At 44.6% G+C, this 24,605-nt stretch overlaps 1 protein-coding gene across 1 annotated transcript; it reads left to right on the top strand.

Moving 5' to 3' along the window:
* Positions 1 to 6,520: 6,520 nt before the first annotated feature.
* ST6GALNAC4 (ST6 N-acetylgalactosaminide alpha-2,6-sialyltransferase 4) lies at positions 6,521 to 18,068 on the top strand. Its single transcript, XM_032232396.1, has 6 exons — positions 6,521 to 6,658; positions 10,350 to 10,414; positions 11,219 to 11,404; positions 14,950 to 15,362; positions 16,284 to 16,391; positions 17,328 to 18,068. The coding sequence occupies exons 2-6, from the start codon at positions 10,403 to 10,405 to the stop codon at positions 17,515 to 17,517; spliced, it is 909 nt and encodes a 302-aa protein (XP_032088287.1). The 5' UTR covers positions 6,521 to 6,658; positions 10,350 to 10,402; the 3' UTR covers positions 17,518 to 18,068.
* Positions 18,069 to 24,605: the final 6,537 nt, after the last annotated feature.

The raw sequence follows: 24,605 nt of genomic DNA, 5'->3' as shown, positions 1-24,605 counted from the left end.
TTCTTTTTCTATTGTTGTTGGTGTTTATTTCAAAACTCCATTTATGTTTCTTTGGGATGGTATTTCTGGAACCGGAAGGCCATGAAAAGAGAGGATTTTTTTTATACGTATATTTTTGTATTAGATGGTGGAGTACCAAGATATGATCTACCATTGATCTTTATTCTCTAAAACCAGCTTTTTCGTCTTTGATTATCCCCCCTGAAATTAGCCAATCCTGAAGTTTATAATTTAGGCGTTTGGCATACAGTTTACTAATAACGCTGAGAAGATTAATGGGTGTATAAATGCTGGGTCATTTCTATTACCTTTTTTATAAATTGGCATGATAATTGCTACTCACCAATCTCTTGGCATATGGGCCGTGTTATCTATAAATGTAAACAGAGATGCTAAAAGTGGACCCCGTCAACTGGCATTTTTTTAATTATTTCTGGCAGGACGTTATCAGTACCAGATGCCTTATTAGCCTTGAGGGCTCCTATCAACCAGGATATCTCTTCTGGTGTAACAGAGAGCCAGTAAGAAGTTTGGTTCAAACTAATTTGGCTTTCCTTGGTTACATAGTCGGGGTCTGTTTATAGCTCCCCAAAATATTCTTCCCAGGCATGAATCGGTACCTGATTAGTTGGGGTTAGGGGAGGTTTCCCCAATCCTCTGGTGATGTACCAAAAAAGGGATGTATTTTTAGTCCTGTCTGATGTAATTAGTCTATGCCAAGACTCCTTCAGAACCACAGTTTTCTTTGCTTTTACAAGAGTCTAATATTGTGCTTCCAATTGTTGAAGTAGTGAGTGTGAACCTCAAAAGGGGCGTTTTTACTTTTCCACATTATATATCCTTTTTAGTTGCATGCAATCTCCATCAAGCCGTTTTTTTATTCTTTTGAGACCGGCCTTTTGGAGTGAGCCAGTATTCTGTTAGTGAGAACCGATTTCAAATTTGAAATCAAAGTTTCAAACCCCTCTAAGGAAGATCCTTCAAACTTATTCCTTAGTAGAGATGTACGTAGCTCTATGGTTTCTGGAACTCACATCCATTTAGTAACTTCCTTTCCATTTTTCTCATTCCATTTCATTTTTACCTGGGTATTTTGGCTCTCTAACCTAAGTAGGTAGGCTGTGCCTGCCCTTAAGGGTATCTGGTGCAATGTGAGAAAATAAAGATTATTGAATCATGATAGTTTTCCAGTCGCGAGTCTACCTCCATCTTTTGTTAAGAACTTCAGGAAATCATATGATATTATCCAGTAATCAACTGTGGATTTTCTTCCTGCACCCCAATAAGTATATTCTGCTGGGTAGTCGCCCCATGTGGACCCATTAAGGATACAAAGATCCAAATGTACAGTCATCTGTCTTACACACAAACCTGCCCGATTTGCTTAAGGGTCTTTAAATTGTCTGGAATGCAGGGGTTCTCTTGGTACATTCTCATCATAGTGGATCTTAAAATTGATTAAATAATGCTTGTGTCAGTATCATGTAGAATTAAATCAGAATCAAAGGCAAAATGATCCTTAAAGTTCCAATTTAATAAAGCAGACATCTTAGCACATCTGTGTTAATCCCAATACTGGAAATGACATCACAATTCCACCCAGTTAAAAGTTCTTGATCTTGTCCCCCACACCCACAAATCCATCACATGGTCCAATCGTCTTCTTCCATGCTGGCATCCACACCCAGCTGCTTCCGGTCAGGTGTACTGGTGCGGAAAAGGATGACCTTGGCTTCTAGTAAAGAATGAAAACAATACATTCCACAATCTAACTCCTGTCTATTCCCCCTTCCCATCAACTATACTAAAGAAACAGCATAATGAAATAAGAGAAAATGTGGCAGGCCAAAATTCTAAAAGGAATATAATTGCAGGCCTGACAGCTTGATCATTTGGCCCCATCCTAGCATTTAAGTCATGCAAAAGCGAAATCTCCACCTGTCTAAATAAGAATAAGGGAGTCACAACCCATGACTGGAAAGGTGGCAGTGATGCACATTTAAATTGCAAGGATGTATTAACTAATGTCATAATACCCACCCACCATGCTTGGGACAGCTGGGATTGAGTTAGCCCCATAACCATCTAACGGTATCTCTGCAGAGGCCCAGGTTTCCTGTACGATGAGGATGTCAAATTGTGATATATATAGTCAAAAAAAAGAGTTGGTCTTTTGATGGAACAGATCAGCCTGCTATATTCCAGGTTATAAGGGAAAGTGAGGCATCTTTTGCAGCTCATCAGGAAACTTGATTTATACAAAGGGAAGAAGTTGGGTTGTTGCCATGGATTGAGGTGTCGTCACGCACAGAATTGGCCTTCTCTAAAAGTAGGGGAGGTGTCCCATCTAAGTCCTGTGTAGACTCCTGAGGATCTTGTTCAGAGTTAAGAGATTTTAGCGCCAGCTAACAGAGCTTGCCATTCCGATGCCTCTTCTCTGGGTGTGGGGCAAGGAGTTGGTTCCACCACAAAACCGCGGAGGACAAAAGCGCGCTCGACGAAAGCGCACATTTGACGTCATCACAGTGTGACGAAAACATCGCGCTGTGATCGAAAAATGTAAAAATAAAGCGAAAACCTTACCCTAACCCCCCCAAACCTAACCCTAAACCTAACCCTAAATCTAACCCTAAACGTAACCCTTAACCTAATGCTAAACCTAACGCTAACCCTTAAGCTAACGCTAAACCTAACCCTAACCCTTAACCTAACCCTAACCCTAACCCTTACCTTTATGTGAATCGGCTTGCTTTAATTTTAATTTTATTTCAATTTTTAATTTTTTTCGTCGCACTGTGATGACGTCAAATGCGCGCTTTCGTCGAGCGCGATTTTGTCCTCCGCGGTTTTGACGGGTCACGAAGGAGTTATTAGGTCATGCTTCATTTTTTGAGATGATGGCTCTCTCAGTTTCTTGGTTTGGTGCTGAAGGTGTCATGCAGGGATGTGCAGTCAGGGGAGGCAGAGCCTCACCACTGTCGTCATGAAAAGAAAAAAAATGTAAAAGGCAAAAGGCAAGAGCTGAGGTCAGGCTGAGCTAGTTGCTGCCAGAATCACCATGGATGACTCTGCTTAACTGTTTTAAAAAGCCTCTAAAAAAGCACCCTCTACAGGAGGAGGCAGGAGAAAGACGTGCCTCATCCAGTCTGACTTTAGGTGTTTTATGATCACTCGAGCAGAGTTAAGCAAGGGTTAAAAGCCTAAAAATTCCTGATGTAGGTGAGGAAAATATATCCAATCCAACTTCTGGGTTTGTGTTTGTTTGAGAGAGAGTGAATGAGAGAGGGAAGGGGGTAGGAGAGATAGTCCAATCCAACTTCTCTGTGTGCGTGTGTCTGTTTGAGAGAGGGGGGAGGGAGGGAGAGAGGGAGGAAGGAGGGGGAGGGAGAAGAAAAAGAATGAAGGAAACTTTTTCGCAAAGGAGAAAAACAAATGCTGTCGCTTTAAATCGGAACTGAGCATGCCTGGCTGTGGAATTCTGGGAGTTGAAGTCCACAAGTCTAAAAAATTTTTTTTTGAAACCCACCACTGTGTCAGTGCCTCACCAGCCATAAACCTCACCGCACGTCACTGTGTCATGGGATATTCAGATAAGGGTGATAGTATCTCCATCTCTACTGGGACCTCTAATGGCCCCTTTGGCTCTTGGCTTCTATTTTCCATGGTCTCTTGTTGGTGCAATTCCTCGTCCTCTGGGGGAGAAGTGAGAGGCTCAATGAATGGGGAGGCCAGATATATAAGCAGCTCTGCTTTGTCCATTGGGACCAACAAGGATTTCTTTAAATCTTCTGACTTGAATAATATGTTGTCTTGTACTTGCAGATCTTGTAATTTTGTGTTTCTCTTGTTGTCAACTAGTTACAACACAGCTGGCATTGTGATGAAATCTACAGGCAGCTAAGAAAGTTAGTTTGGAAACGAGGCCTGCAAAATCAAACACTTTTTTCTCTCTCTTGATAATGCATTTATCAATTTGGCTGCGGGTGATTAGCTAAAACAAGTCCAGTCTTATATGGTTTTTAAAAAGAAAAACATCCTGATTCTGGCAACTTGTGTGGCACACTGAAACAGCAATAGCACTTATATACTGCTTCACGGTGCTTTTACAGCCCTCTCTAAGCGGTTTACAGAGTCAGCCTCTTGCCCCCAACAATCCGGGTCCTCATTTGACCCACCTCGAAAGGATGGAAGGCTGAGTCAACTTTGAGCTGGTCAGGATCGAACTGCTGGCAGAATTAGCCTGCAATACTGCATCCAAGGGGATGGGGTGGCTCAGGGGCTAAGAGGCTGAGCTTGTCGGTCAGAAAGGTCGGCAGTTCGGCGGTTCAAATCCTCAGCGCCGCGTAACGGGGTGAGCTCCCGCTACTTGTCTGAGCTTCTCCCAACCTAGCAGTTCGAAAGCACGTAAAAAATGCAAGTAGAGAAATAGGAACCACCTTTCTGACTTGAATAATATGTTGTCTTGTACTTTCCTTGGGAGAGCAGCAAACACATTCGTGAGGCCAGTTTCTGAGCTGTTAAGTATCTCGTCACCAGACAAGGCTGGCTGACTCCCACTGTCTTTCTCTCCCTTTCCCAAGGTTGAAGATGGGAAAGATTTGAAAGGAGGCTAAATGTGCCTTCATCTTGAAGGGGGAATAGTAATGAGGATACAAACTGGTTGGTTTTAGTAGAAACCCTTATTTTCTGTAACACATATATACATTCGTCAAGAATCCTAAGGTACAACACTTGATGATACTCATAGGAGCCAAGGTGGCGCAGTGGTTAAGGTGCAGTACTGCAGGCCATTTCAGCTGACTGTTATCTGCAGTTCAGCAGTTCTAATCTCACCGGCTCAAGGTTGACTCAGCCAGTTCTACCACAAAACCGCGGACGACAAAATCGCGGTCGACGAAAGCGCGTATGTGACGTCATCACAGCGCGACGAAGAAGATCGAAAAAGATCGAAAAATGTAAAAATAAAGCTAAAACCTTCCCCTAACCCCCCCAAACCTAACCCTAAACCTAACCCTAAACCTAACCCTTAACCTAACCCTAAACCTAACCTGAAACATAACCCTTAACGTAACGAAAAACCTAACGCTAACCCTTAACCTAACGCTAAACGTAACGCTAACGCTCTAACCCTAACCCTAACCCTTAACATAACCCTAACCCTTAACCTAACCCTTACCTTTATGTGAATTGACTTGCTGTAATTTAATTTTTATTTCAATTTTTCGATCTTTTTCATCGCGTTGTGATGACGTCACATACGCGATTTCGTCGACCGCGCTTTTGTGGAACGCGCTTTTGACGGGTCACGGACTCAGCCTTCCATCCTTCCGAGGTGGGTGAAATGAGGACCCAGACTGTGGGGGCGATATGCTGACTCTGTAAACCGCTTAGAGAGGGCTGAAAGCCCTATGAAGCGGTATATAAGTCTAACTGCTATTGCTATAGGGTACAAATAAGCAATCAGGAAACAATCAATATCAATATAAATCGTAAGAATACAAGCAACAAAGTTACAGTCCTGCAGTCTATAAGTGGGAGGAGATGGGTGATAGGAACGACGAGAAGACTAATAGTAATAGTAATGCAGCCTTAGTGAATACTTTGACAGTGGGGAGGGAATTAGTTGTTTAGCAGAGTGATGGCATTCAGGAAAAAAACTGTCCTTGTGTCTATTTGTTCTGGTGTGCAGTGCTTTATAGCGTCGTTTTTGAGGGTAGGAGTTGAAACCATTTATGTCCAGGATGCGAGGGGTCTGTAGATATTTTCACAGCCCTCTTTTTGACTCGTGCAGTGTACAGGTCCTCAATGGAAGGCAGGTTGGTAGCCATTGTTTTTCCTGCAATTCTGGATTATCCGTTGAAGTCCGTGTCTGTCTTGTTGAGTTGCAGGGCCAAACCAGACAGTTATAGAAGTGCATGCAAGCAAGCAGACAAATGAAGATAAATTCTACTGCACCCAGTATGTAACCTAGACTTGCACACTTCCTGAACCACAAGCTTATCAACCGCACCACAGTTTAGTGCAGTGTTTCTCAACCTTGGCAACTTGAAGATGTCTGGACTTCAAGTCCCAGAATTCCCCAGCCAGCGAATGCTGGCTGGGGAATTCTGGGAGTTGAAGTCCAGACATCTTCAAGTTGCCAAGGTTGAGAAACACTGGTTTAGTGTCTTGTGTGAACTGGGCCCCTGGCTTCAGCACCAGGAATGTTGGCTTTGAAGCCCCTTGGCTTTCCATGCTGCGTGGCAGGCTGGTGCTTGGCCAAACCCTGTCTGTCTGTCTCCTGCCTACTCGCCCCTAAATCTAGTCCGTTCCCCCACCCCCACTCAGCCATGAGACCCTAACCAACCCTTCCACGGAAGAAAAAAACCGGCATGGCATGGAGCGCGCACCGATTGCCCGCTGCGCCCTTGCACCACGTGGAGGAGTGGGTGAGCCCGGAACCGCCTCCCGACTGGCAGGGAGGGCGCTGGCGGGCTGTGGGTGGGACGTGGGGGGCGCGCGGGGGTGGTGGTGTCCGAGGCGGAGCCTGCGCCTCTTTGCAGAGCTCTTAAAGGGTTCGCCAGCTCGGGCAGCTGGAGATTAACGGGGCCGCCAGCGCCGGGCGCGCTTGGAGAGGGCGAGCGCGCGTGCCACGCTGTGGGTTCCTTTGGCCAAGCTGGTAAGTGGCTGCTTGGCGAGCCAGGCCCGTCTGCCTGGAGCCGGGAGAAGCCCCCGGGGGACCCTCCAGGGAAGGCGGAGAGAGACGCCTCCCCCCGCCTTGCCATCCTCGTCTTTTCTCTTGGCACTTCGCGGGTCCCCCTGGGGCGCGCGCGGCTGGCAAAAAAAGGCTTGCCCGCCGCGTCCTCGGGCTCCTTTGCGCGTTCCCTCTGGCGCCCTCTTTCCCTCGGCCCGGGCTCCGATGCCCCCGCCTGCCCTTCCCAGCCTTCCCTCCTCCCGCGACCGCTTGCTAGGAATGAATCGCCGCAGATAGATTGGGGGGAGGGTGTTGTCTCTTTCCCCCCATGCCATCCAGCGAAGGGGGAACCTCTTTTCCCCTCCCTGCGCTTTGTCCCACGGAGGAGACTCGGGGGCATGTGCAGAGCGTCCTTCTTCGCCCTTCTGCCTGCCTGGAGCTCTGGATTCTGGGTGGTTAAATAGCAATAGAAGTAGCACTTATATACCGCTTCACAGTGCTTTTACAGCCCTCTTTAAGAAGTTTACAGAGTCAGCCTCTTGCCCCCAACAATCTAGCTCTTCATTTTACTCACCTGGGAAGGATGGAAGGCTGAGTCATCCTTGAGCTTGTCAGGATCAAACTGCTGGCAGTGGGCAGAATTATAGGGAGGGAGGAAGGAAGATAATGGGACTTAGACTTGTATACCGCTTCACAGTGCTTTCCAGCCCTCTCTAAGCTGTTTACAGAGTCAGCCTCTTGCCCCCAACAATTTGGGTCCTCATTTTGCTGACCTCGGAAGGACTCGAACTGCCGAATTGCAGGCAGCCAGCAGGCAGCAGAAGTAGCCTGCAGTTCTCTAACCACTGCGCCATGCAACATCCACTTAGCCTCAGCAATAGCAATAGACTTATATACCACTGCATAGTACTTCACAGCCCTCTCTAAGCAGTTTACAGAGTCAGCCTCTTGCCCCCAATAATCTGGCTCCTCATTTCACCCACCTCGGAAGGATGGAAGGCTGAGACAACCTTGAGCCGGTCAGGATCGAACTGCTGGCGGAATTAGGCTGCAATACTGCATTCTAACCACTGTGAAACCACGGTCCTTCCTTCCTCCCTCCCTCCCTCCCTCCCTCCCTCCCTCCCTCCCTCCCTCCCTTCCTTCCTTCCTTCCTTCCTTCCTTCCTTCCTTCCTTCCTTCCTCTTTCCTTCCTTCCCAATAGTACTTAGACTTATATACCGCTTCCCACCCTCTCTAAGCAGTTTGCAGAGTCAGCCTCTTGCCCCCAACAATCTGGGTCCTCATTTTACCCACCTCGGAAGGACGGAAGGCTGAGTCAACCTTGAGCCGATGAGATTTGAACTGCCGAACTGCGGATCAATTTAAGCGGTGAAATGCTTGTTAGGTTGTTTTTTTTCGTTAGAGAAGGGGGCAAAATTATTCCTAATTGAAGAGGGGTGCTAATCCATGGCTCTTCTCTTAAGGAACAGCTGTAGACCCCCTGTGGCTTGCCAGATGTTGACGGACTACAACTCCCAGCATCCTCTGCTGGGATATGATAGCTTTATTGATTAGCCTATATAGGCCATATCAAAGCACAAGGTTCAAACACATGTCGCCAGTAAAAACTTATACAAACAATTTAAAATCAGAGTAGGGTAAAACACAAAAGTTATGGAATAAGATACAATGTAATTTAATACATAAATATATGAAATAGGATAAAATGACCTAAAATTATATTTCGGTGTCACCCTTACAATCTACCCCAATCAGTCCCACATATGTGGATCTCAATCGAAGCATTTTGCTGTTCTCTGCTGGGAAGAGAAGGGTTTGCTGGGAATCATAGTTTAACCAGCAGAAAACATGGCCTGTTTTCCTACCCCTGAATGGATCACGCTTGGGCAAAGTTAAAATTACCCGGTCTTTCTTTCAGAATTGGCCAACTGGCTTCAAATAATCCTAAATTAAGACAATATTAAACTAGCGTAGTTGTCAGGGGAGGGGGGGAAAAATTGATGGAATAGTTTTGTGTTTCTCTTGTTGTCAACTAGTTACAACACAGCTGGCGTTGTGATGAAATCTACAGGCAGCTAAGAAAGTTAGTTTGGAAACGAGGCCTGCAAAATCAAACACTTTTTTCTCTCTCTTGATAACGCATTTACCAATTTGGCTGGGGGTGATTAGCTAAAACAAGTCCAGTCTTATATGGTTTTAAAACAGAAAAACATCCTGATTCTGGCAACTTGTGTGGCACACTGAAACAGCAATAGCATTTATATACCGCTTCACAGTGCTTTTACAGCCCTCTCTAAGCGGTTTACAGAGTCAGCCTCCTGCCCCCAACAATCTGGATCCTCATTTGACCCACATCGGAAGGATGGAAGGCTGAGTCAACTTTGAGCTGGTCAGGATCGAACTGCTAGCAGAATTAGCCTGCAATACTGCATCCAAGGGGATGGGGTGGCTCAGGGGCTAAGAGGCTGAGTATGTTGGTCAGAAAGGTCAGCAGTTCGCTGGTTCGAATCCTCAGCGTCGCATAACAGAGGGAGCTCTCATTACTTGTCCCAGCTTCTTCCAACCTAGCAGTTCGAAAGCACGTAAAAAATGCAAGTAGAGAAATAGGAACCACCTTTCTGACTTGAATAATATGTTGTCTTGTACTTTCCTTGGGAGAGCACCAAACACATTCGTGAGGCCAGTTTCTGAGCTGTTAAGTATCTCGTCACCAGAGAAGGCTGGCTGACTCCCACTGTCTTTCTCTCCCTTTCCCAAGGTTGAAGATGGGAAAGATTTGAAAGGAGGCTAAATGTGCTTGTCCCAGCTTCTGCCAACCTAGTAGTTCGAAAGCAAATAAAAAATGCAAGTAGAAAAATAGGAAGCACCTTTGGTGGGAAAGGAACAGCGTTCCGTGCCCCTTCGGCGTTGAGTCATGCCGGTCACATGACCACGGAGACGTCTTTGGTCAGCGCTGGCTCTTCGGCTTTGAAACGGAGCTGAGCACCGCCCCCTAGAGTTGGGAACCACTGGAACATATGTGTGAGGGGAACTTTTACCTTTACTGCATTCTAACCATCGCGACACCATGTTGCTTAGATAACAACAGCGCTTAGACTTATAATATTGCTTCACAGCCCTTTCTAAGCGATATACAGAGTCAGCCTCGTGCCCCCCAACAATCTGGCTCCCCATTTTACCGACCTCGGAAGGACGGAAGGCTGAGTCAACCTTGAGCCTGGTGAGATTCGAACTGCCAAATTGCAGGCAGCCGGCAGTCAGCAGAGGTAGCCTGCAGTGCTGCACTCTAACCACTGTGCCACTGTGCTATCTTTAATAGCTGAAATTTCTTAATGTTGTAATTAGTTTCTTCGGATGCCTGGAGACACAGACCTGTTAAGGCCTCAGCTGAACACAGGGAGAAGTGCTTTTATCCTTCGATTTTCTTGTTTGTTTATTCTTCTTCCGTTCAATAAATCCTTCGGTTTCCCCAGCTGTCCGTTAGAACTGAGGAAGCTTCTTGGATGAGAAGCGAAATGTTTTCAAAGGAATAAAAAAAACTCCCGGGAAAGTCTAGTTGTTTTTTTGGAAAACAGGTCCTTTGGGACGAGCAACACCTGGATGATTGAGCATCTTGTAAGCAATGGGAAAAGTCACCTCTGGAATCGCTCACCTGTCTTTTATCTCTTTGCAGGGAAGTTGTCCCAGACTTCCAAACCAGATACATGGCTGAAAACTCCGTAAAGGATGCAAGTGCTTGTAAGTATCCCGTGGCTCTGACATTCCTAGAGATCTGCAGGGCTCCGTGATGCCTTGGGAAGGCCACATTTGGAATACTGGATCCAGTTTTGGTCGCCACGATGTAAAAAAGATGTGGAGACTCTAGAAAGAGTGCAGGAAGAGCAACCAAGAGGATTAGGGGACTGGAGGCTAAAACATAGGAAGAATGGTTGCAGGAATTGGGTTATGTTTAGTTTAATGAAAAGAAGGACAAGGGGAGACATGATAGCAGTCTTCCAATATCTCAGGGGATGCCCCAAAGAAGAGGGGTGTAGGGTTTCGTGCCTGAGCAGGGGTTTAGACTAGAAGACCTCCAAGGTCCCTTCCAACTCTGCTATTCTATTCTAGTCTAATGAAAAGAAGATCTAGGCGAGACAGGATAGCAGTATTCCAACATCTCAGGGGCTGCCCCAAAGAAGAGGGAGTCAAGCTATTCTCCAAAGCACCTGAGGGCAGGACAAGAAGCAATGGGTGGAAACTAATCAAGGAGAGAAGCAACGTAGAACTGAGAAGAAATTTCCTGACAGTGAGAACAATTAACCAGCGGAACAACTTCCCTCCAGAAGTTGTGAATGATCCAACACTGGAAGTTTTCAAGAAGAGATTGGATAACCATTTGTCTGAAATGTTATAGGGTTTCCCGCCTGAGCGGGGTGGGTGGGGGGTGGACTAGAAGACCTCCAAGGTCCTTTCCAGCTCTGTTGGTCTGTTAGCTCTGTACAGTTGAATCCTGCCTGCGTCTGGGTATCTTATCGGTTTACCGACACAGCTTCTCTTTTGCAGCCTCGCCTCTTCTTCACTCTCGTTGTCTTGTCTGCCTGCAGCATCGCTTACTTCCTGTTGTGCCCACGCCTTTGTAGCTCCCTGTGCTGGCTCAGCTGCCAGCCCAGAGAAGGGAAGGAGGGCAGGCTGGCACAGAGTTTTAAAACTGCCCGATTTGAGGGCTATATCAGCGTTCCAGATGGCAAGGTGAGTCGGATCTCAAGATTAGGGAGAAAGGCAGTTTAGATGCGAAGTGGGCCAGGAAACCCTTGCAGCCAAAAAAACCCTAGATAATCTATTCTATTCTGCATTTTCTTTATTCCACTTGATTTTTTTTCTGCATTTTCTTTATTCTATTCTATTTTTTCTGCATTATCTCTATTCTTTCTATATTCTATTCTATTTTTCTGCATTTTCTCTATTCTATTCTATTCTATTCTATTCTATTTTTCTGCATTTTCTCCATTCTATTCTATTCTAATTTTTTGCATTTTCTTTATTCTATTCTATTCTATTTTTTCTATATTATCTCTATTCCACTCTATTCTATTTTTTCTGCATTTTCTCTATTCTACTCTATTCTATTTTTTTCTGCATTTTCTTTATTCTATTCTATTCTATTTTTTCTGCATTATCTCTATTCTTTCTATATTCTATTCTATTTTTCTGCATTTTCTCTATTCTATTCTATTCTATTCTATTTTTCTGCATTTTCTCCATTCTATTCTATTCTAATTTTTTGCATTTTCTTTATTCTATTCTATTCTATTTTTTCTATATTATCTCTATTCCACTCTATTCTATTTTTTCTGCATTTTCTCTATTCTACTCTATTCTATTTTTTTCTGCATTTTCTTTATTCTATTCTATTCTATTTTTTCTGCATTATCTCTATTCTTTCTATATTCTATTCTATTTTTCTGCATTTTCTCTATTCTATTCTATTCTATTCTATTTTTCTGCATTTTCTCCATTCTATTCTATTCTAATTTTTTGCATTTTCTTTATTCTATTCTATTCTATTTTTTCTATATTATCTCTATTCCACTCTATTCTATTTTTTCTGCATTTTCTCTATTCTACTCTATTCTATTTTTTTCTGCATTTTCTTTATTCTATTCTATTCTATTTTTTCGGCATTATCTCTATTCTTTCTATATTCTATTCTATTTTTCTGCATTTTCTCTATTCTATTCTATTCTATTCTAATTTTCTGCATTTTCTCTATTCTATTCTATTCTATTTTTTTTGCATTTTCTTTATTCTATTCTATTCTATTTTTTCTATATTATCTCTATTCCACTCTATTCTATTTTTTCTGCATTTTCTCTATTCTACTCTATTCTATTTTTTTCTGCATTTTCTTTATTCTATTCTATTCTATTTTTTCGGCATTATCTCTATTCTATTCTATTCTTTCTATATTCTATTCTATTTTTCTGCATTTTCTCTATTCTATTCTATTTTATTTTTTCTGCATTTATTCTATTCAATTTTTTCTGCATTTTCTCTGTTCTATTCTATTCTATTCTATTTTTTCTGCATTTTATCTTTTCTATTCTATTCTATTCTTTCTATATTCTATTCTATTCCACTCTATTCGATATTTGTAAGTAAGTAAGTTGTACTTGAGAGACCGCCTGCTGCCAATTACCTCCCAAAGACCCATTAGATCACACAGATTAGGCCTCCTCCGGGTTCCGTCTACTAGCCAATGTCATCTGGCTACTACCCGGGGGGAGGGCCTTCTCTGTGGCGGCTCCGGCCCTTTGGAACGAGCTCCCTGCAGAGATTCGGACCCTCACCTCTCTCCAGGCCTTCCGAAAAGCCGTTAAAACCTGGCTGTGTCGGCAGGCCTGGGGTCGATGAGTTCCCTTCCCCTCTCGAATCGTGTGGCTGTTGGTTGTTTTAAATTCCCTGTACTTTTTGTTGTAGTTCTTGTGTTTCCCTTCCCCTCCTTGGGTTTGTGTGCCGCCCTGATTCCCCCCCGGGAATAGGGTGGCATATAAATAAAATGAACCTTGAACCTTGAACCTTTTCTCTATTCTATTTTTTCTGCATTTTCTTTATTCTATTCTATTTTTTTTTGCATTATCTCTAGTCTATTGTACTCTATTTCTATATTCTATTCTATTCTATTTTTTGCATTTTCTCTATTCTATTGTATTCTATTTTTTCTGCTTTTTATCTATTCTGTTCTATTCTTTCTATATTCTATTCGATTCCACTCTATTTGGCATTTTCTCTATTCTATTTTTTCTGCATTTTCTCTATTCTATTTTTTTCTGCATTTTCTCTATTCTATTTTTCTGCATTTTCTCTATTCTATTCTATTCTATTCTTAATTCTATAAATACATTTCAAATGGCCCTTCGATGCTAGTTTGCTCTTTGCAAGATAGGAGACACATAGGAGAACGTTTTCAATATGAGAACGCCATATAGATGCATAACAAAAGCTTTTTAGTAACGCAGGGGCTCTTATCTGGTATTAATGCAACCGTTCAGCTACACAAATGGGTGGCTTGAAAAGGTTGTGTGGCGTGTCAACCAATCACAGGAGAGCTTTTTTGACAAGAACCAGCCAGAAGAAATGTGATGTTCCTTGATTATGGTGCGTAACTTCGGCAATTTTAAGATGTGTGGACTTCAACTCCCAGAATTCCCCATCCAGGAAAATTGTGGGGGCTTCCTTCCTTCCTTCCTTCCTTCCATCCATCCATCCATCCATCCATCCATCCATCCATCCAATTTTACATATTTTGTTTCTCTTTCATTATTTTCTTTCTTCTCTTTTTCGGTATCAAAAGTAATTCTTTGGTCCCTCTCCTCTTTCTTTCTTTCTTTCTTTCTTTCTTTCTTTTTTCTTTCCTTCCTTCCTTCTATCCATCCAATCTTTACATATTTTGTTTCTCTTTCATTATTTTCTTTCTTATCTTTTTCAGTATCAAAGGCAATTCTTTGGGCCTTCCTTCCTTCCTTCCTTCCTTTCTTTCTTTCTTTTTTCTTTCCTTCCTTCCTTCCATCCATCCAATCTTTACATATTTTGTTTTTCATTATTTTATTTCTTCTCTTTTTCAGTATCAAAAGTAATTCTTTGGTCCCTCTCCTTTCTTTCTTTCTTTCCTTCCTTCCTTCCTTCCATCCATCCATCCAATCTTTACATATTTTGTTTCTCTTTCATTATTTTCTTTCTTCTCTTTTTCGGTATCAAAAGTAATTCTTTGTTCCCTCTTCCCTTCCTTCCTTCCTTCCTTCCTTCCTTCCTTCCTTCCTTCCTTCCTTCCTACCTACCTACCTACCTACCTACCTACCTACCTACCTACCTACCTACCTACCTACCTACCTACGAAATTTGAAGTCCACTGGTTTCAGCAGTGTTTGTGACCCTCAACAACTTTTAAGACTTGTGAGGTGGACGTCAACTCCCAGAATTCCCCTGACAACATGAATTCTGGGAGCGGAAAACCACAGCTCTTTGCTTCTAACATTGCATAGCCATTTGGAATTGACTTATTATACGTGTCCAAGCCCATTTGGAGAAAAGGATGGGGAGGGGTGGCCGGAAACTGAACGATGGAAGGATTTTACTTCTGGGAGCTACATTGGCATACTGAAATCTCCCCCAGGGAAATGAAACTTGCCGTGGGGGAGAAAATCTCTCGGCGGAGGAATCCCCCTCCCCAATGTAAGCCTAGAGAGCAATGCTACGGCACGTTCTTCTATTTTATTTTTCCTTCTTCTTCTGGTTAGCCCCTGGTTCAAGTGCCATGCCGCCAATGTGCCATTGTGTCCAGTTCCGGGCAGATGTTGGGTTCCCGTTCGGGAACGGAGATTGACGCCAAGGAATGCGTCCTGCGCATGAACCAGGCCCCCACTCAGGGCTACGAGGAAGACGTGGGCAGCCGCAGCACCCTCCGCGTGGTCTCCCACACCAGCATCCCTTTGCTGCTACGCAACCACAGTTATTTCTTCAAGCAATCCTGCGACACCACCTATATCATTTGGGGGCCTCCCCGGCTGATGAGCCATGAGAAAACCGGCTTGGTTTATCGGACCCTGGTGAAGATCAAGGAGATGTACCCTGCTTTGCATCTCTACACGCTCACCGAGAAAACCATGGCCCGCTGCGACGAGCTCTTCCAACAGGAGACAGGGAAAAACAGGTGAGCGGGGAGCGTGGTGACTTGGTGACCCTATGAGTCCCTTTATGAACACCAACTGTGCCCCCAACGTCCCTTTCGACTCTGCGGCCTGGAGAAACGCTCTTCCACAAACCTGTTTTACAGCCTTTGGCTGAAAATGCTCCAGTCCAAACACTGTAAGCTGAAAACTTCCAACTACAAATCCATCGAGGCAAAGTAAGGTAATTAATTGAGTAGAGCAATCAAGATAAGGAGTTCCAGAAGTGAAGCAGCAGGACAGTAAATCAAACCAGTTGGGAGGATGCTGGGAACTCAGCTAAGCAGTTAAACTCAGTGTTTGTTTCCGACAACTGTCCTTCCCACTTGCCTCTCCTTTAAACTCCATTCCCCAGGTGTGCCTTGTGAAGGGAATCGGGGCCCTTTCCTCCCTCATAAGCCATGCAACGGAGAGCCGTTGCTCTCTTCTCCGTTCTTCCCTGCGTGCCCTAGGATACGGAGGGGGGTGGGCCTTGGTCTTTATCTGAACCCGCTCTCCCTTGTTCTACCTCTCCCCTACTCTGCCCCGCCTGACTTTGCCCCTTCCCCAGTTTCTTCCACAGCCAAGCGAGCCACTCTCGAAAGAGAGAGAGGATGACAACCTCCTCACTAAGGGAGGGACCCGGTGGAGCAGCAAAGCTCTGTGATGAAATTCCCAGCTTCCATTCTTGGTGGGAAGCTTGGAAAGAAGTTGAGCGGCTTCTGGTGGAATTTGGGTAGCAAAGCAAGGACGGAAGCCCTCATGAGGTTGAGTTCCAGCGACAGCTGAGGCTCCAACTCCTGCCAAATTTCTTCTCTTAGCTCCTTCTAAGCTAGGGGTGTCAAACTCGATTTCATTGCATCTGACAGGGCTTTCCCTGGTTCCCCCTACATGGTATCTCAGCATCTTCTCTTCCCAACCCGCAGGATGAAATCTGGTTCCTTTCTCAGTACCGGCTGGTTCACCATGGTTTTGGCGATGGAGTTGTGTGAGCAGATTTTTGTCTTCGGGATGGTCAGCGAGAACCACTGCAAGTAAGTAATTTTGAGGTGGTCTTCTGAGCTGGGAAGCCAAAGGAGAAGATGGGACTCTTTATGAGAGACTTCTCTTCATCCCTTACATCTTGGGAGGCTATGATCTGTGCTCTGGTGGCCAGGGCGAAGAGGTGGAGAACATCTTGGAGATGTTCTCCAAAAAATGATGCCATCCCAAAATGCTCATTTCCCAGAAGACACAAAGATGGGGAGGCTGTATCCAAAGGATCAACTCTTCCCCAGGTAAATCTCTATGGAGATTCATGGTCATCCAGGTCATGGTTGTCCCAAAGGTGCTTTTTTTCAAAAGGCAACTGGACTCTGTTCTTCCTTTAAGATATTTCGCTTCTCATCCAAGAAGCTTCTTCAGTCCTTCAGGCAATTGGACTTTGTTCTTCCTTGAAGACGTTTTGTTTCTCATCCAAGAAGCTTCTTCAGATCTTCAGAAGGCAGGTGGACTTTGTTCTTCCTTGAAGACCTTTCACTTCTCATCCAAGAAGCTTCTTCAGTTCTGCAGAAGGCAACTGGACTTGGTTTTTCCTTGAAGACATTTTGCTTCTCATCCAAGAAGTTTCTTCAGTTCTGGCAGAAGACGTTTCTTGAGTGAGAACCAAAGAAGCTTCTTGGATGAGAAGCGAACTGTCTTCAAGGAAAAACCAAAGTTGCCTTTTGAAAAAAAAAAAAAAAAAACACATTTGGCTCTTCCCCAGGTAAGGATAAACAACAACAAAAATCTTTTCTCTCTGTTGCCTCAATCAATATTTTTGTTTTATTAATGGCTAGTTATTTCAAGCTGCCTTCGGTGGAATGTCACTGTGGCATGTTAGCTCTAGCTGTGTGTGTGTGTGTGTGTGTGTGTCTGTGTGTGTGAGTAAGTAAGTAAGTAAGTAAGTAAGTAAGTAAGTAAACTTTAAACTTGGCTCCTTCGATTGGCAGAGAGAAGAACCAACCGGCTGTGCCTTATCACTATTTTGAGAAGGGGCGACTGGACGAATGCCGGATGTACCAAGCCCACGAACGGGCTGCCCGCGGCGGGCACCGTTTCATCACCGAGAAAGCAATCTTTTCCCGCTGGGCGAAGAAAAGGAACATTGTCTTCACTCATCCGTCATGGTCCGATGGGTAGAAGGAGTTATTTGTCGGCGGAAACTTTGCCACTTGGCGAGCCCGGAGAAATTACGGCGCTGCAGAAAGTTGGAAAGTTTGCAGCAAGAGACATCCCCTGCGAACAAAACACCTCTCCGTCTTCTTCTCTTAGCTCCCCGTTTTTAACATTCTGTCGAGGGACTGCAAATTCTTCCTGTTTTTTTTTTTCCTCTCTTTTATTATGATTTCCTCCGTGCCTGGTTTTGTGTGATGATTTATATATATATATATATATATATATATATATATATATATATATATATATATATATTTTGCACAGAAAAAAAGAAAAAGGAAGCGCTCTGACGCAAGTCGGAGGCCAGGGGTTAGATGCTTCCTGTTTGGGGCGGGTTCCGGAGGGTAGAACGGAGAAGAAACGGATGTTGACGTTTTATGCTGTAAACCCGCCCTGAAAACTTAAAAAGGCACAATTGCAACCCATGAAGGCCTTGAGAGACAGAATAGAACAGAATAACAGAGTTGCAAGGGACCTTGGAGGTCTTCTAGTCCAACCCTCTGCTCAGGCAGGAAACCCTACACCACTTCAGACAAATTATCCAACGTCTTCTTATAAACTCCCAGTGTTGGGGAATTCACAACTTCTGGAGGCAAGTTGTTCCACTGATTAATTGTTCTCACTGTCAGGAAATTCCTCCTCAGTTCTAAGTTGCTTCTCTCCTTGATTAGTTTCCACCCATTGCTTCCTGTCCTGCCTTCAGTGCTTTGGAGAATAGTTTGACTCCCTCTTCTTTGGGGCAGCCCCTGAGATATTGGAAGGAAGGAAGGTGGGAAGGAAGGAGAGGAGGGAGGGAGGAAGGAAGCAAGGAGGGAAGGAAGGAGAGAAGGATGGGAGGGTGGAAGGAAGTAAGGAGAGAAAGAAGGATTTCTCCTTGATTAGTTTCCACCCATTGCTTCTTGTTCTACCCTCAGGTGCCTTGGAAAATAGTTTGACTCCCTCTTCTTTGGGGCAGCCCCTGAGATATTGGAAGACTGCTATCATGTCTCCCTTGGTCCTTCTTTTCATTAAACTAGACATACGCAGTTCCTGCAACCGTTCTTCATATGTTTTGGCCTCCAGTCCCCTAATCCTCTTTGTTGCTCTTCTCTGCACTCTTTCTAGAGTCTCCACATCTTTTCTACACCGTGGCGACCAAAACCGGATGCCGTATTCCAAGTGTGGCTTCCCAAGGCCTTATAAAATGGTATCAACACTTCACGTGATCTGGATTCTATCCCTCTGTTGATGCAGCCTAGAACTGTGTTGGCTTTTTTGGCAGCTGCCGCACACGGCTGGCTCCTATTTAAGTGGTTGTGCACTTGGATATCCTCCTGTTTGCATCTCTCCTGCCCTCATTCAATTTGGCCAAGTTTGCAATTCTGGGGCAGAACCGTAGAAGGAGATCCGGGACGTAAAAGTCGAAAACCCGACTCCGAATGCACAACACTTTTAATTAAACCAGTTTACAGTGGCTTGTTTACAGCTTAGGTTAGACCTAAGATGGCTTTTTCCATAACGAATCCATGCTCACGTTGTCTCTTCGCCTCTCACCTGAGCCCAGAGGTCAGGAGAGATAGTCCTCGGCTTACGGCCGCATTCGGGAGTGGAATGTCCGTGGCTAAGGAAGGCGGGGGCTAAAGGATTCTCCCCCCTCCCCCACCGTGGCTCTAAAGCAAATCTCTGCCGCTTGTAAGTGAGTCACTTGGTCGTGAAGCAAAGCTGGCTTCCCCCATCGATTTTGCTTGTGGGAAACCGACTGGGTGGGAAATTCCCTGAACCCAAATTTTCATCAAGGGGGAGGGGGCCGCTTTGAAGTGCGTGGCTCCCCGTTGCCTCCTCCCCCTCATCCCTGTTTGGTCCTCTGGGCCAAGCAGGCTGAGGGCGGCAGGAGCAAAAACGGGTGGGGAACAACGTGAATTTGAGGAGTGGGGCGCATTTAGGGCAGAATCCTGAAGTTCCCTCAGGAGAAATTCAACTGTGGCTTAGAAATACATTTTCAATAAATGTGGTTTATTCTTCTGACTCTTGTTTGTTTTCCGTCGCATCACCTTTTCCTTCCTTCCTTCCTTCCTTCCTTCTTTCTCTCCCTCCCTCCCCTCTTCCCCTTCCCTTCCTCTGCCCTTCCTTTCCTTCCTTTCTTCTTTCTTTCCTTCCTTCTTTCCTTCTCCTCTCCCCTCCTTCCTTCCCTCCCTCTCCCCCTCCCTCCCGCTTCCCTTTCCCCTTCTCTTCCTCTACCCTTTATTTTCTTCCTTCTTTCCTTCCTTCTCTCCCTCACCTTCACTCCTTCCCTTTCCCCTTCCCTTCCTCTGCCCTTCATTTCCTTCCTTCCTTCTCTCCCTCACACCTTCACTTTCCCTTCCCCCTTCCCTTCCTTTGCCCTTCATTTCCTTTCTTTCTTCTTTCCTTCCTTCTCCCCTTCCCTCCTTTGTTCCCTCCCTCTCTCCCTCCCTCCCCCTTCTCTTTCCCCTTCCCTTCCTCTGCCCTTTATTTCCTTCCTTCTTTCCTTCTTTCTCTTCCCCACCTTCACTCCTTCCCTTTCCCCTTCCCTTTCTCTGCCCTTCTATTTCCTTCCTTCCTTCTCTACCTACCTAAATTCATTCTGATTTTAGCTCCATGATATTGGACTTGGCGTGGGGAAGAAGTAGGCCAGCTGGGAATCAATCTTTCTTTCTCTCTCCCTCCCTCCCTTTCTCTCTCTCTCTCTGTTTCTCTCTTCCTCTTTCTTTCCCTTGCATTGCCTTCCTGCAAACTGGACTTCTCAATGCATACGTGGGAATCCTCCCTCTGCGCTTGCGTGCCTGCGTTTACGCACATCCGTACTCCTTGTCCATGCAAGGCTTCCTCGGTTTCTCTCCTTCCCTTCTTGGCTGCCACCAATCTCTTTGGATCAGTGCCAAACCCATAAACTCTCGCAACAACGGTTTGTTGCTGGGGCTTTTGTGCACAACTGTTTTGTATTCCAGTTGTTTTGCAGACAGTTCCTGGGGCAGAGATAAACCATGACCTCCTAATTTATATCATTGTCCAGTTGAACCGTATCTAGTTTGCATGCAACAATTTCATATTCTGTGTGCTTTTTAAACTTGGGACTTGCCTTTTCTTGTTGCAATTTTGTGGATTTGATCAAAAGCCACGTTATATTAGCCAATTATTATTTCTTCTTCTTCTTCTTAGGTTATAGGTTTATTTCATTTATATGCCGCCCTATTCCCGGAGGGACTCAGGGCGGCTAACAAACCCAGGGGAGGGGGGTAATACAGACAAGGCAAAAACAACAAACAGGATACAGAGAAAATTTAAAAACAATCAACAGTCACATAATTTGAGCGGGGAAGGGAACTCATCAACCCCAGGCCTGCCGGAACAGCCAGGTTTTAATGGCTTTACGGAAAGCCTGAAGGGAGTAAGGGTCCGGATCTCCGCGGGGAGTTTGTTCCAAAGGGCCGGAGCAGCCACAGAGAAGGCCCTCCTCCGGGTGGTCGCCAATCGACATTGGCCGGTAGATGGAATCCGGAGGAGGCCTAATCTGTGGGATCTGATGGGTCTTTGGGAGGTAATTGGCAGCAGGCGGTCTCTCAAGTACCCAGGTCCAATACCATGAAGGGCTTTATAAGTGATGACTAGCACCTTGAAGCGTATCCGGAGACCAATAGGCAGCCAGTGCAGCTCGCAGAGGATAGGTGTAACATGGGTGTTCCGGGGTGCACCCACAATCGCTCGCGCGGCTGCATTCTGGACAAGCTGAAGTCTCCGAATGCTCTTCAAGGGCTGTCCCATGTAGAGCGCATTGCAGTAGTCCAGTCTTGAGGTCACAAGGGCGTGAGTGACTGTTGCGAGAGCCTCCCAGTTCAGGTAGGGACGCAATTGGTGCACCAGGCGAACCTGGGCAAATGCCCCCCTGGTCACAGCCGACAGATGATGTTCTAAAGTCAGCTGTGGATCCAGGAGGACTCCCAAATTGCGAACCCTGTCTGAGGGGCATAGAATTTCACCCCCCAGCCTGAGAGATGGAATATCTGGCCAACTGTTGGGAGGAAAAAACACAAGACACTCAGTCTTGTCAGGATTGAGTGCAATCTTCCTCCTCCTCTTCTTCTTCTTCTTCTTCTTCTTCTTCTTCTTCTTCTTCTTCTTCTTCTTCTTCTTCTTCTTCTTCTTCTTCTTCTTCTTCTTCTTCCTCCTCCTCCTCCTCCTCCTCCTCTCCTACTACCCCTTCTCCTTCCTTCTTCAACATAATTCCTCCTCCTCCTCTTCCTCCTTCCTTCCTTCTTCAAGATAATTTCTTCTCCTCTTCCTCCTCCTCCTTCCTTCTTCAACATAATTTCTTCTCCTCTTCCTCCTCCTCCTTCCTTCTTCAACATAATTTCTCCTCCTCCTCCTCCTTCCTTCCTTCCTTCCTTCCTTCCTTCTTCAAGATAATTTCTTCTCCTCTTCTTCCTCCTCCTTCCTTCTTCAACATAATTTCTTCTTCTCCTCCTCCTCCCTTCAACATTTCTCCTCCTCCTCCTCCTCCTCCTCCTCCTCCCTTCTCTTCAACATAATTTCTTCTTCTTCTCCTCCTCCTCTTCCTCCTCCTCCTTCCTTCTTCAACATAATCTCTTCTTCTCCTACTACTCCACCTACTCTTCCTCCTTCCTTCTTCAACATAATTTCTTCTCCTCCTCATCTTCCACCTACTCCTTCTCCTTCCTTCTTCAACATAATCTCTTCTCCTCCTCCTCCTCCTTCCTTCTTCAACATTTCTCCTCCTCCTCCTGCTCCTGCTCCTTCTCTTTCCTTCAACATACTCTCCTCCTCCACCTGCTCCTTCTCCTTCCTTCTTCAACATAATCTCTCCTCCTCCTCCTCCTCTTCCTCCTCCTCCTCCTCCTTTCTGCAATATATGAATAGCTGCCAGTCGGAAAGATATTACTTAAAACTGGCATCAACCCTGTCTGAGTCATTAGCTTTTTGGAAATGAAAATTGAATTAAAAGAATTGCTCAAATTTTGCTCACACCAGCTGAATAAATCAGGGCAGGGAACTAGAAGAAAGATTTGATGGGGGACAATGGACTGCAATGCCCATTATTCTTGATTTAAGACCTTGTTTTTGGGGCGGAACCTGCCAGGGGCTGCCCAAACTTCTGAAATTTTTGGGAGGGAGGCGGGGAATGCGACAAAGAGATTAAAGGCTGCTTTATGTTTACTTCCAACATTCCAAAGGAATTTATGAAGCTGTTTCGCTCCCTTGTTTCTGGTTAAAAAAAAAAAAGTTTAAATCAAAATTGTGGGGCCAAGTTTGCTGCGTTGGTAAGATGAGGGACATATTGTCTTTTTGTTGTTGCTATTATCTTCTTCCTTTATTTCCAATTTCCTTTTTTAATTCTCTAACCATTGGTAAAATGCTTCCCATATCATATAATAATTAGCTTGTTCCTTCTCCTTAATTGCTAGTTTTAGTCTATTCATTTCTGCACATTCTAATATTTTCCCAGTCCCCTTCTCATTGGTGGTAGGGATCTCTCCACTTTTCCAATATTGTGCAAATACAATTCTAGCTGCAATCAATACACTGATAATTAAATATATATTTTCTCTGTTATAAGTTTCAGGCCGGATCCCCAACAAAAAATATTTCTGCTTTAAACTCAATCTGTTGTTTTATCACCTTTTTTCCAACCATATCTTTATTTTTGTCCAATACTTCTTTGCTTTTCCACAACATATGATAGTAAGACCCAGATATCTGGTGGCAATTCCAACATTTAGCTGATTTGTCTTTAAAATGTCTTTGCCAGCCTCGCTGATGGAAGAGGCCATCTATAAAACATCTTATATAAATTCTCTTTATATGCAGTTGACATCGTTAATTTATAATTCCTATCCCACAGAGAAACAGATCTGCCGTTTGTCGGAGCTTAAAGAGAAGCAGAACAAGGCATCCCTTTGGTGTCTGAAATATGGAATTTGCAAGCATTGTGTTGTGGGGTCAACCCCCAAAAACAAATGTGCTATTCGGGAACCTCTAAAGGGCAGCCAGCTCTGAGTCTCTGAATCAAGAAGATTTTCTAAACAATAGCGTTTGTGTGAAACTGCCTGTTTACGACTGTGGGCTTAAAATGCCTTTGCTTTCTTTATTATTATTATTATTATTATTTAAAAAATCCCTTGCTAAGCCTATTTTAACCGGCACAGAGATCTTACAAGGAGTGATCCAGGGTTACTATGGCAACTGAATTTGGAGAGCAGAGGAGAGGGTATAGATACCAAATCCTTTTTGAACTAGGAAAAAAAAAGCTTTTTCTTCTAGATGTCTCAAAAAAAAAAAATTCCAACAGTCCTCTAGAGGCAAATTGTTCCACTGATTAAGTACAGAATAACAAAAGTGGAAAGAAATATCGTTACAAAATTCCAACATAGTATAGTACAAGAGAGCTGGAAGGGACCTTGGAGTTGGAGGTCATCTAGGCCAACCCCCTTCTGCCCAAGCAGGAGACCCCTACACCATTTCTGACAGAGAGCAGCCCAGTCTCTTCTTGGAAGCCTCCGGTGATGAAGCTCCCACAACTTCCGAAGGCAACTTCTGTTCCATGGGTGGATTGTCCTCGCTGTCACTAAGTTCCTCCTTATTTCTAGGTTAAGTAGAATAAATATACATTCCAAAATCTTATATTCCTCTACATACAGATTTACAGATTAATAGAGTTGGAAGGGACCTTGTAGGTCATCTAGTCCAACCCACCCACCCCCCAAGCAGGAAACCCTACGCCATTTCTGACAGATGGCAGTCCAGCCTCTTCTTGAAAGCCTCCAGTGATGAAGCTCCCACAACTTCTGAAGGCAACTTCTGCTCCATGGGTTGATTGTTTCTCACTGTCAGAAAATTCCTCCTTATTTCCAGGTTGAATCTCTCCTTGGTTAGTTTCCATCCATTGTTCCTTGTCTGGCCTTCGGGTGCCTTGGAAAATAGCTTGACCCCCATCCCTGTCTGAGACAGCCCTAGCTGTCATGAAATTTCTCCTTAATTCAAGGAGAGAAGCAACCTAGAATTAAGGAGAAATTTCCTGGCAGTGAGAACAATTAATCAGT

The sequence above is a fragment of the Thamnophis elegans genome, chromosome 16, assembly GCF_009769535.1.
Source record: "Thamnophis elegans isolate rThaEle1 chromosome 16, rThaEle1.pri, whole genome shotgun sequence".
Taxonomy (NCBI): Eukaryota; Metazoa; Chordata; class Lepidosauria; order Squamata; family Colubridae; genus Thamnophis; species Thamnophis elegans.
Note: the sequence above shows the minus strand (reverse complement) of the source record. Positions and strands in the feature narration are given on the sequence as shown.

Coding starts and splice junctions, on each gene's coding strand:
- ST6GALNAC4 (XM_032232396.1), top strand. Junction 15,363..16,283: donor CAGGAGACAGGGAAAAACAG/GTGAGCGGGGAG, acceptor CCCAACCCGCAG/GATGAAATCTGGTTCCTTTC. Junction 16,392..17,327: donor GTCAGCGAGAACCACTGCAA/GTAAGTAATTTT, acceptor TTCGATTGGCAG/AGAGAAGAACCAACCGGCTG.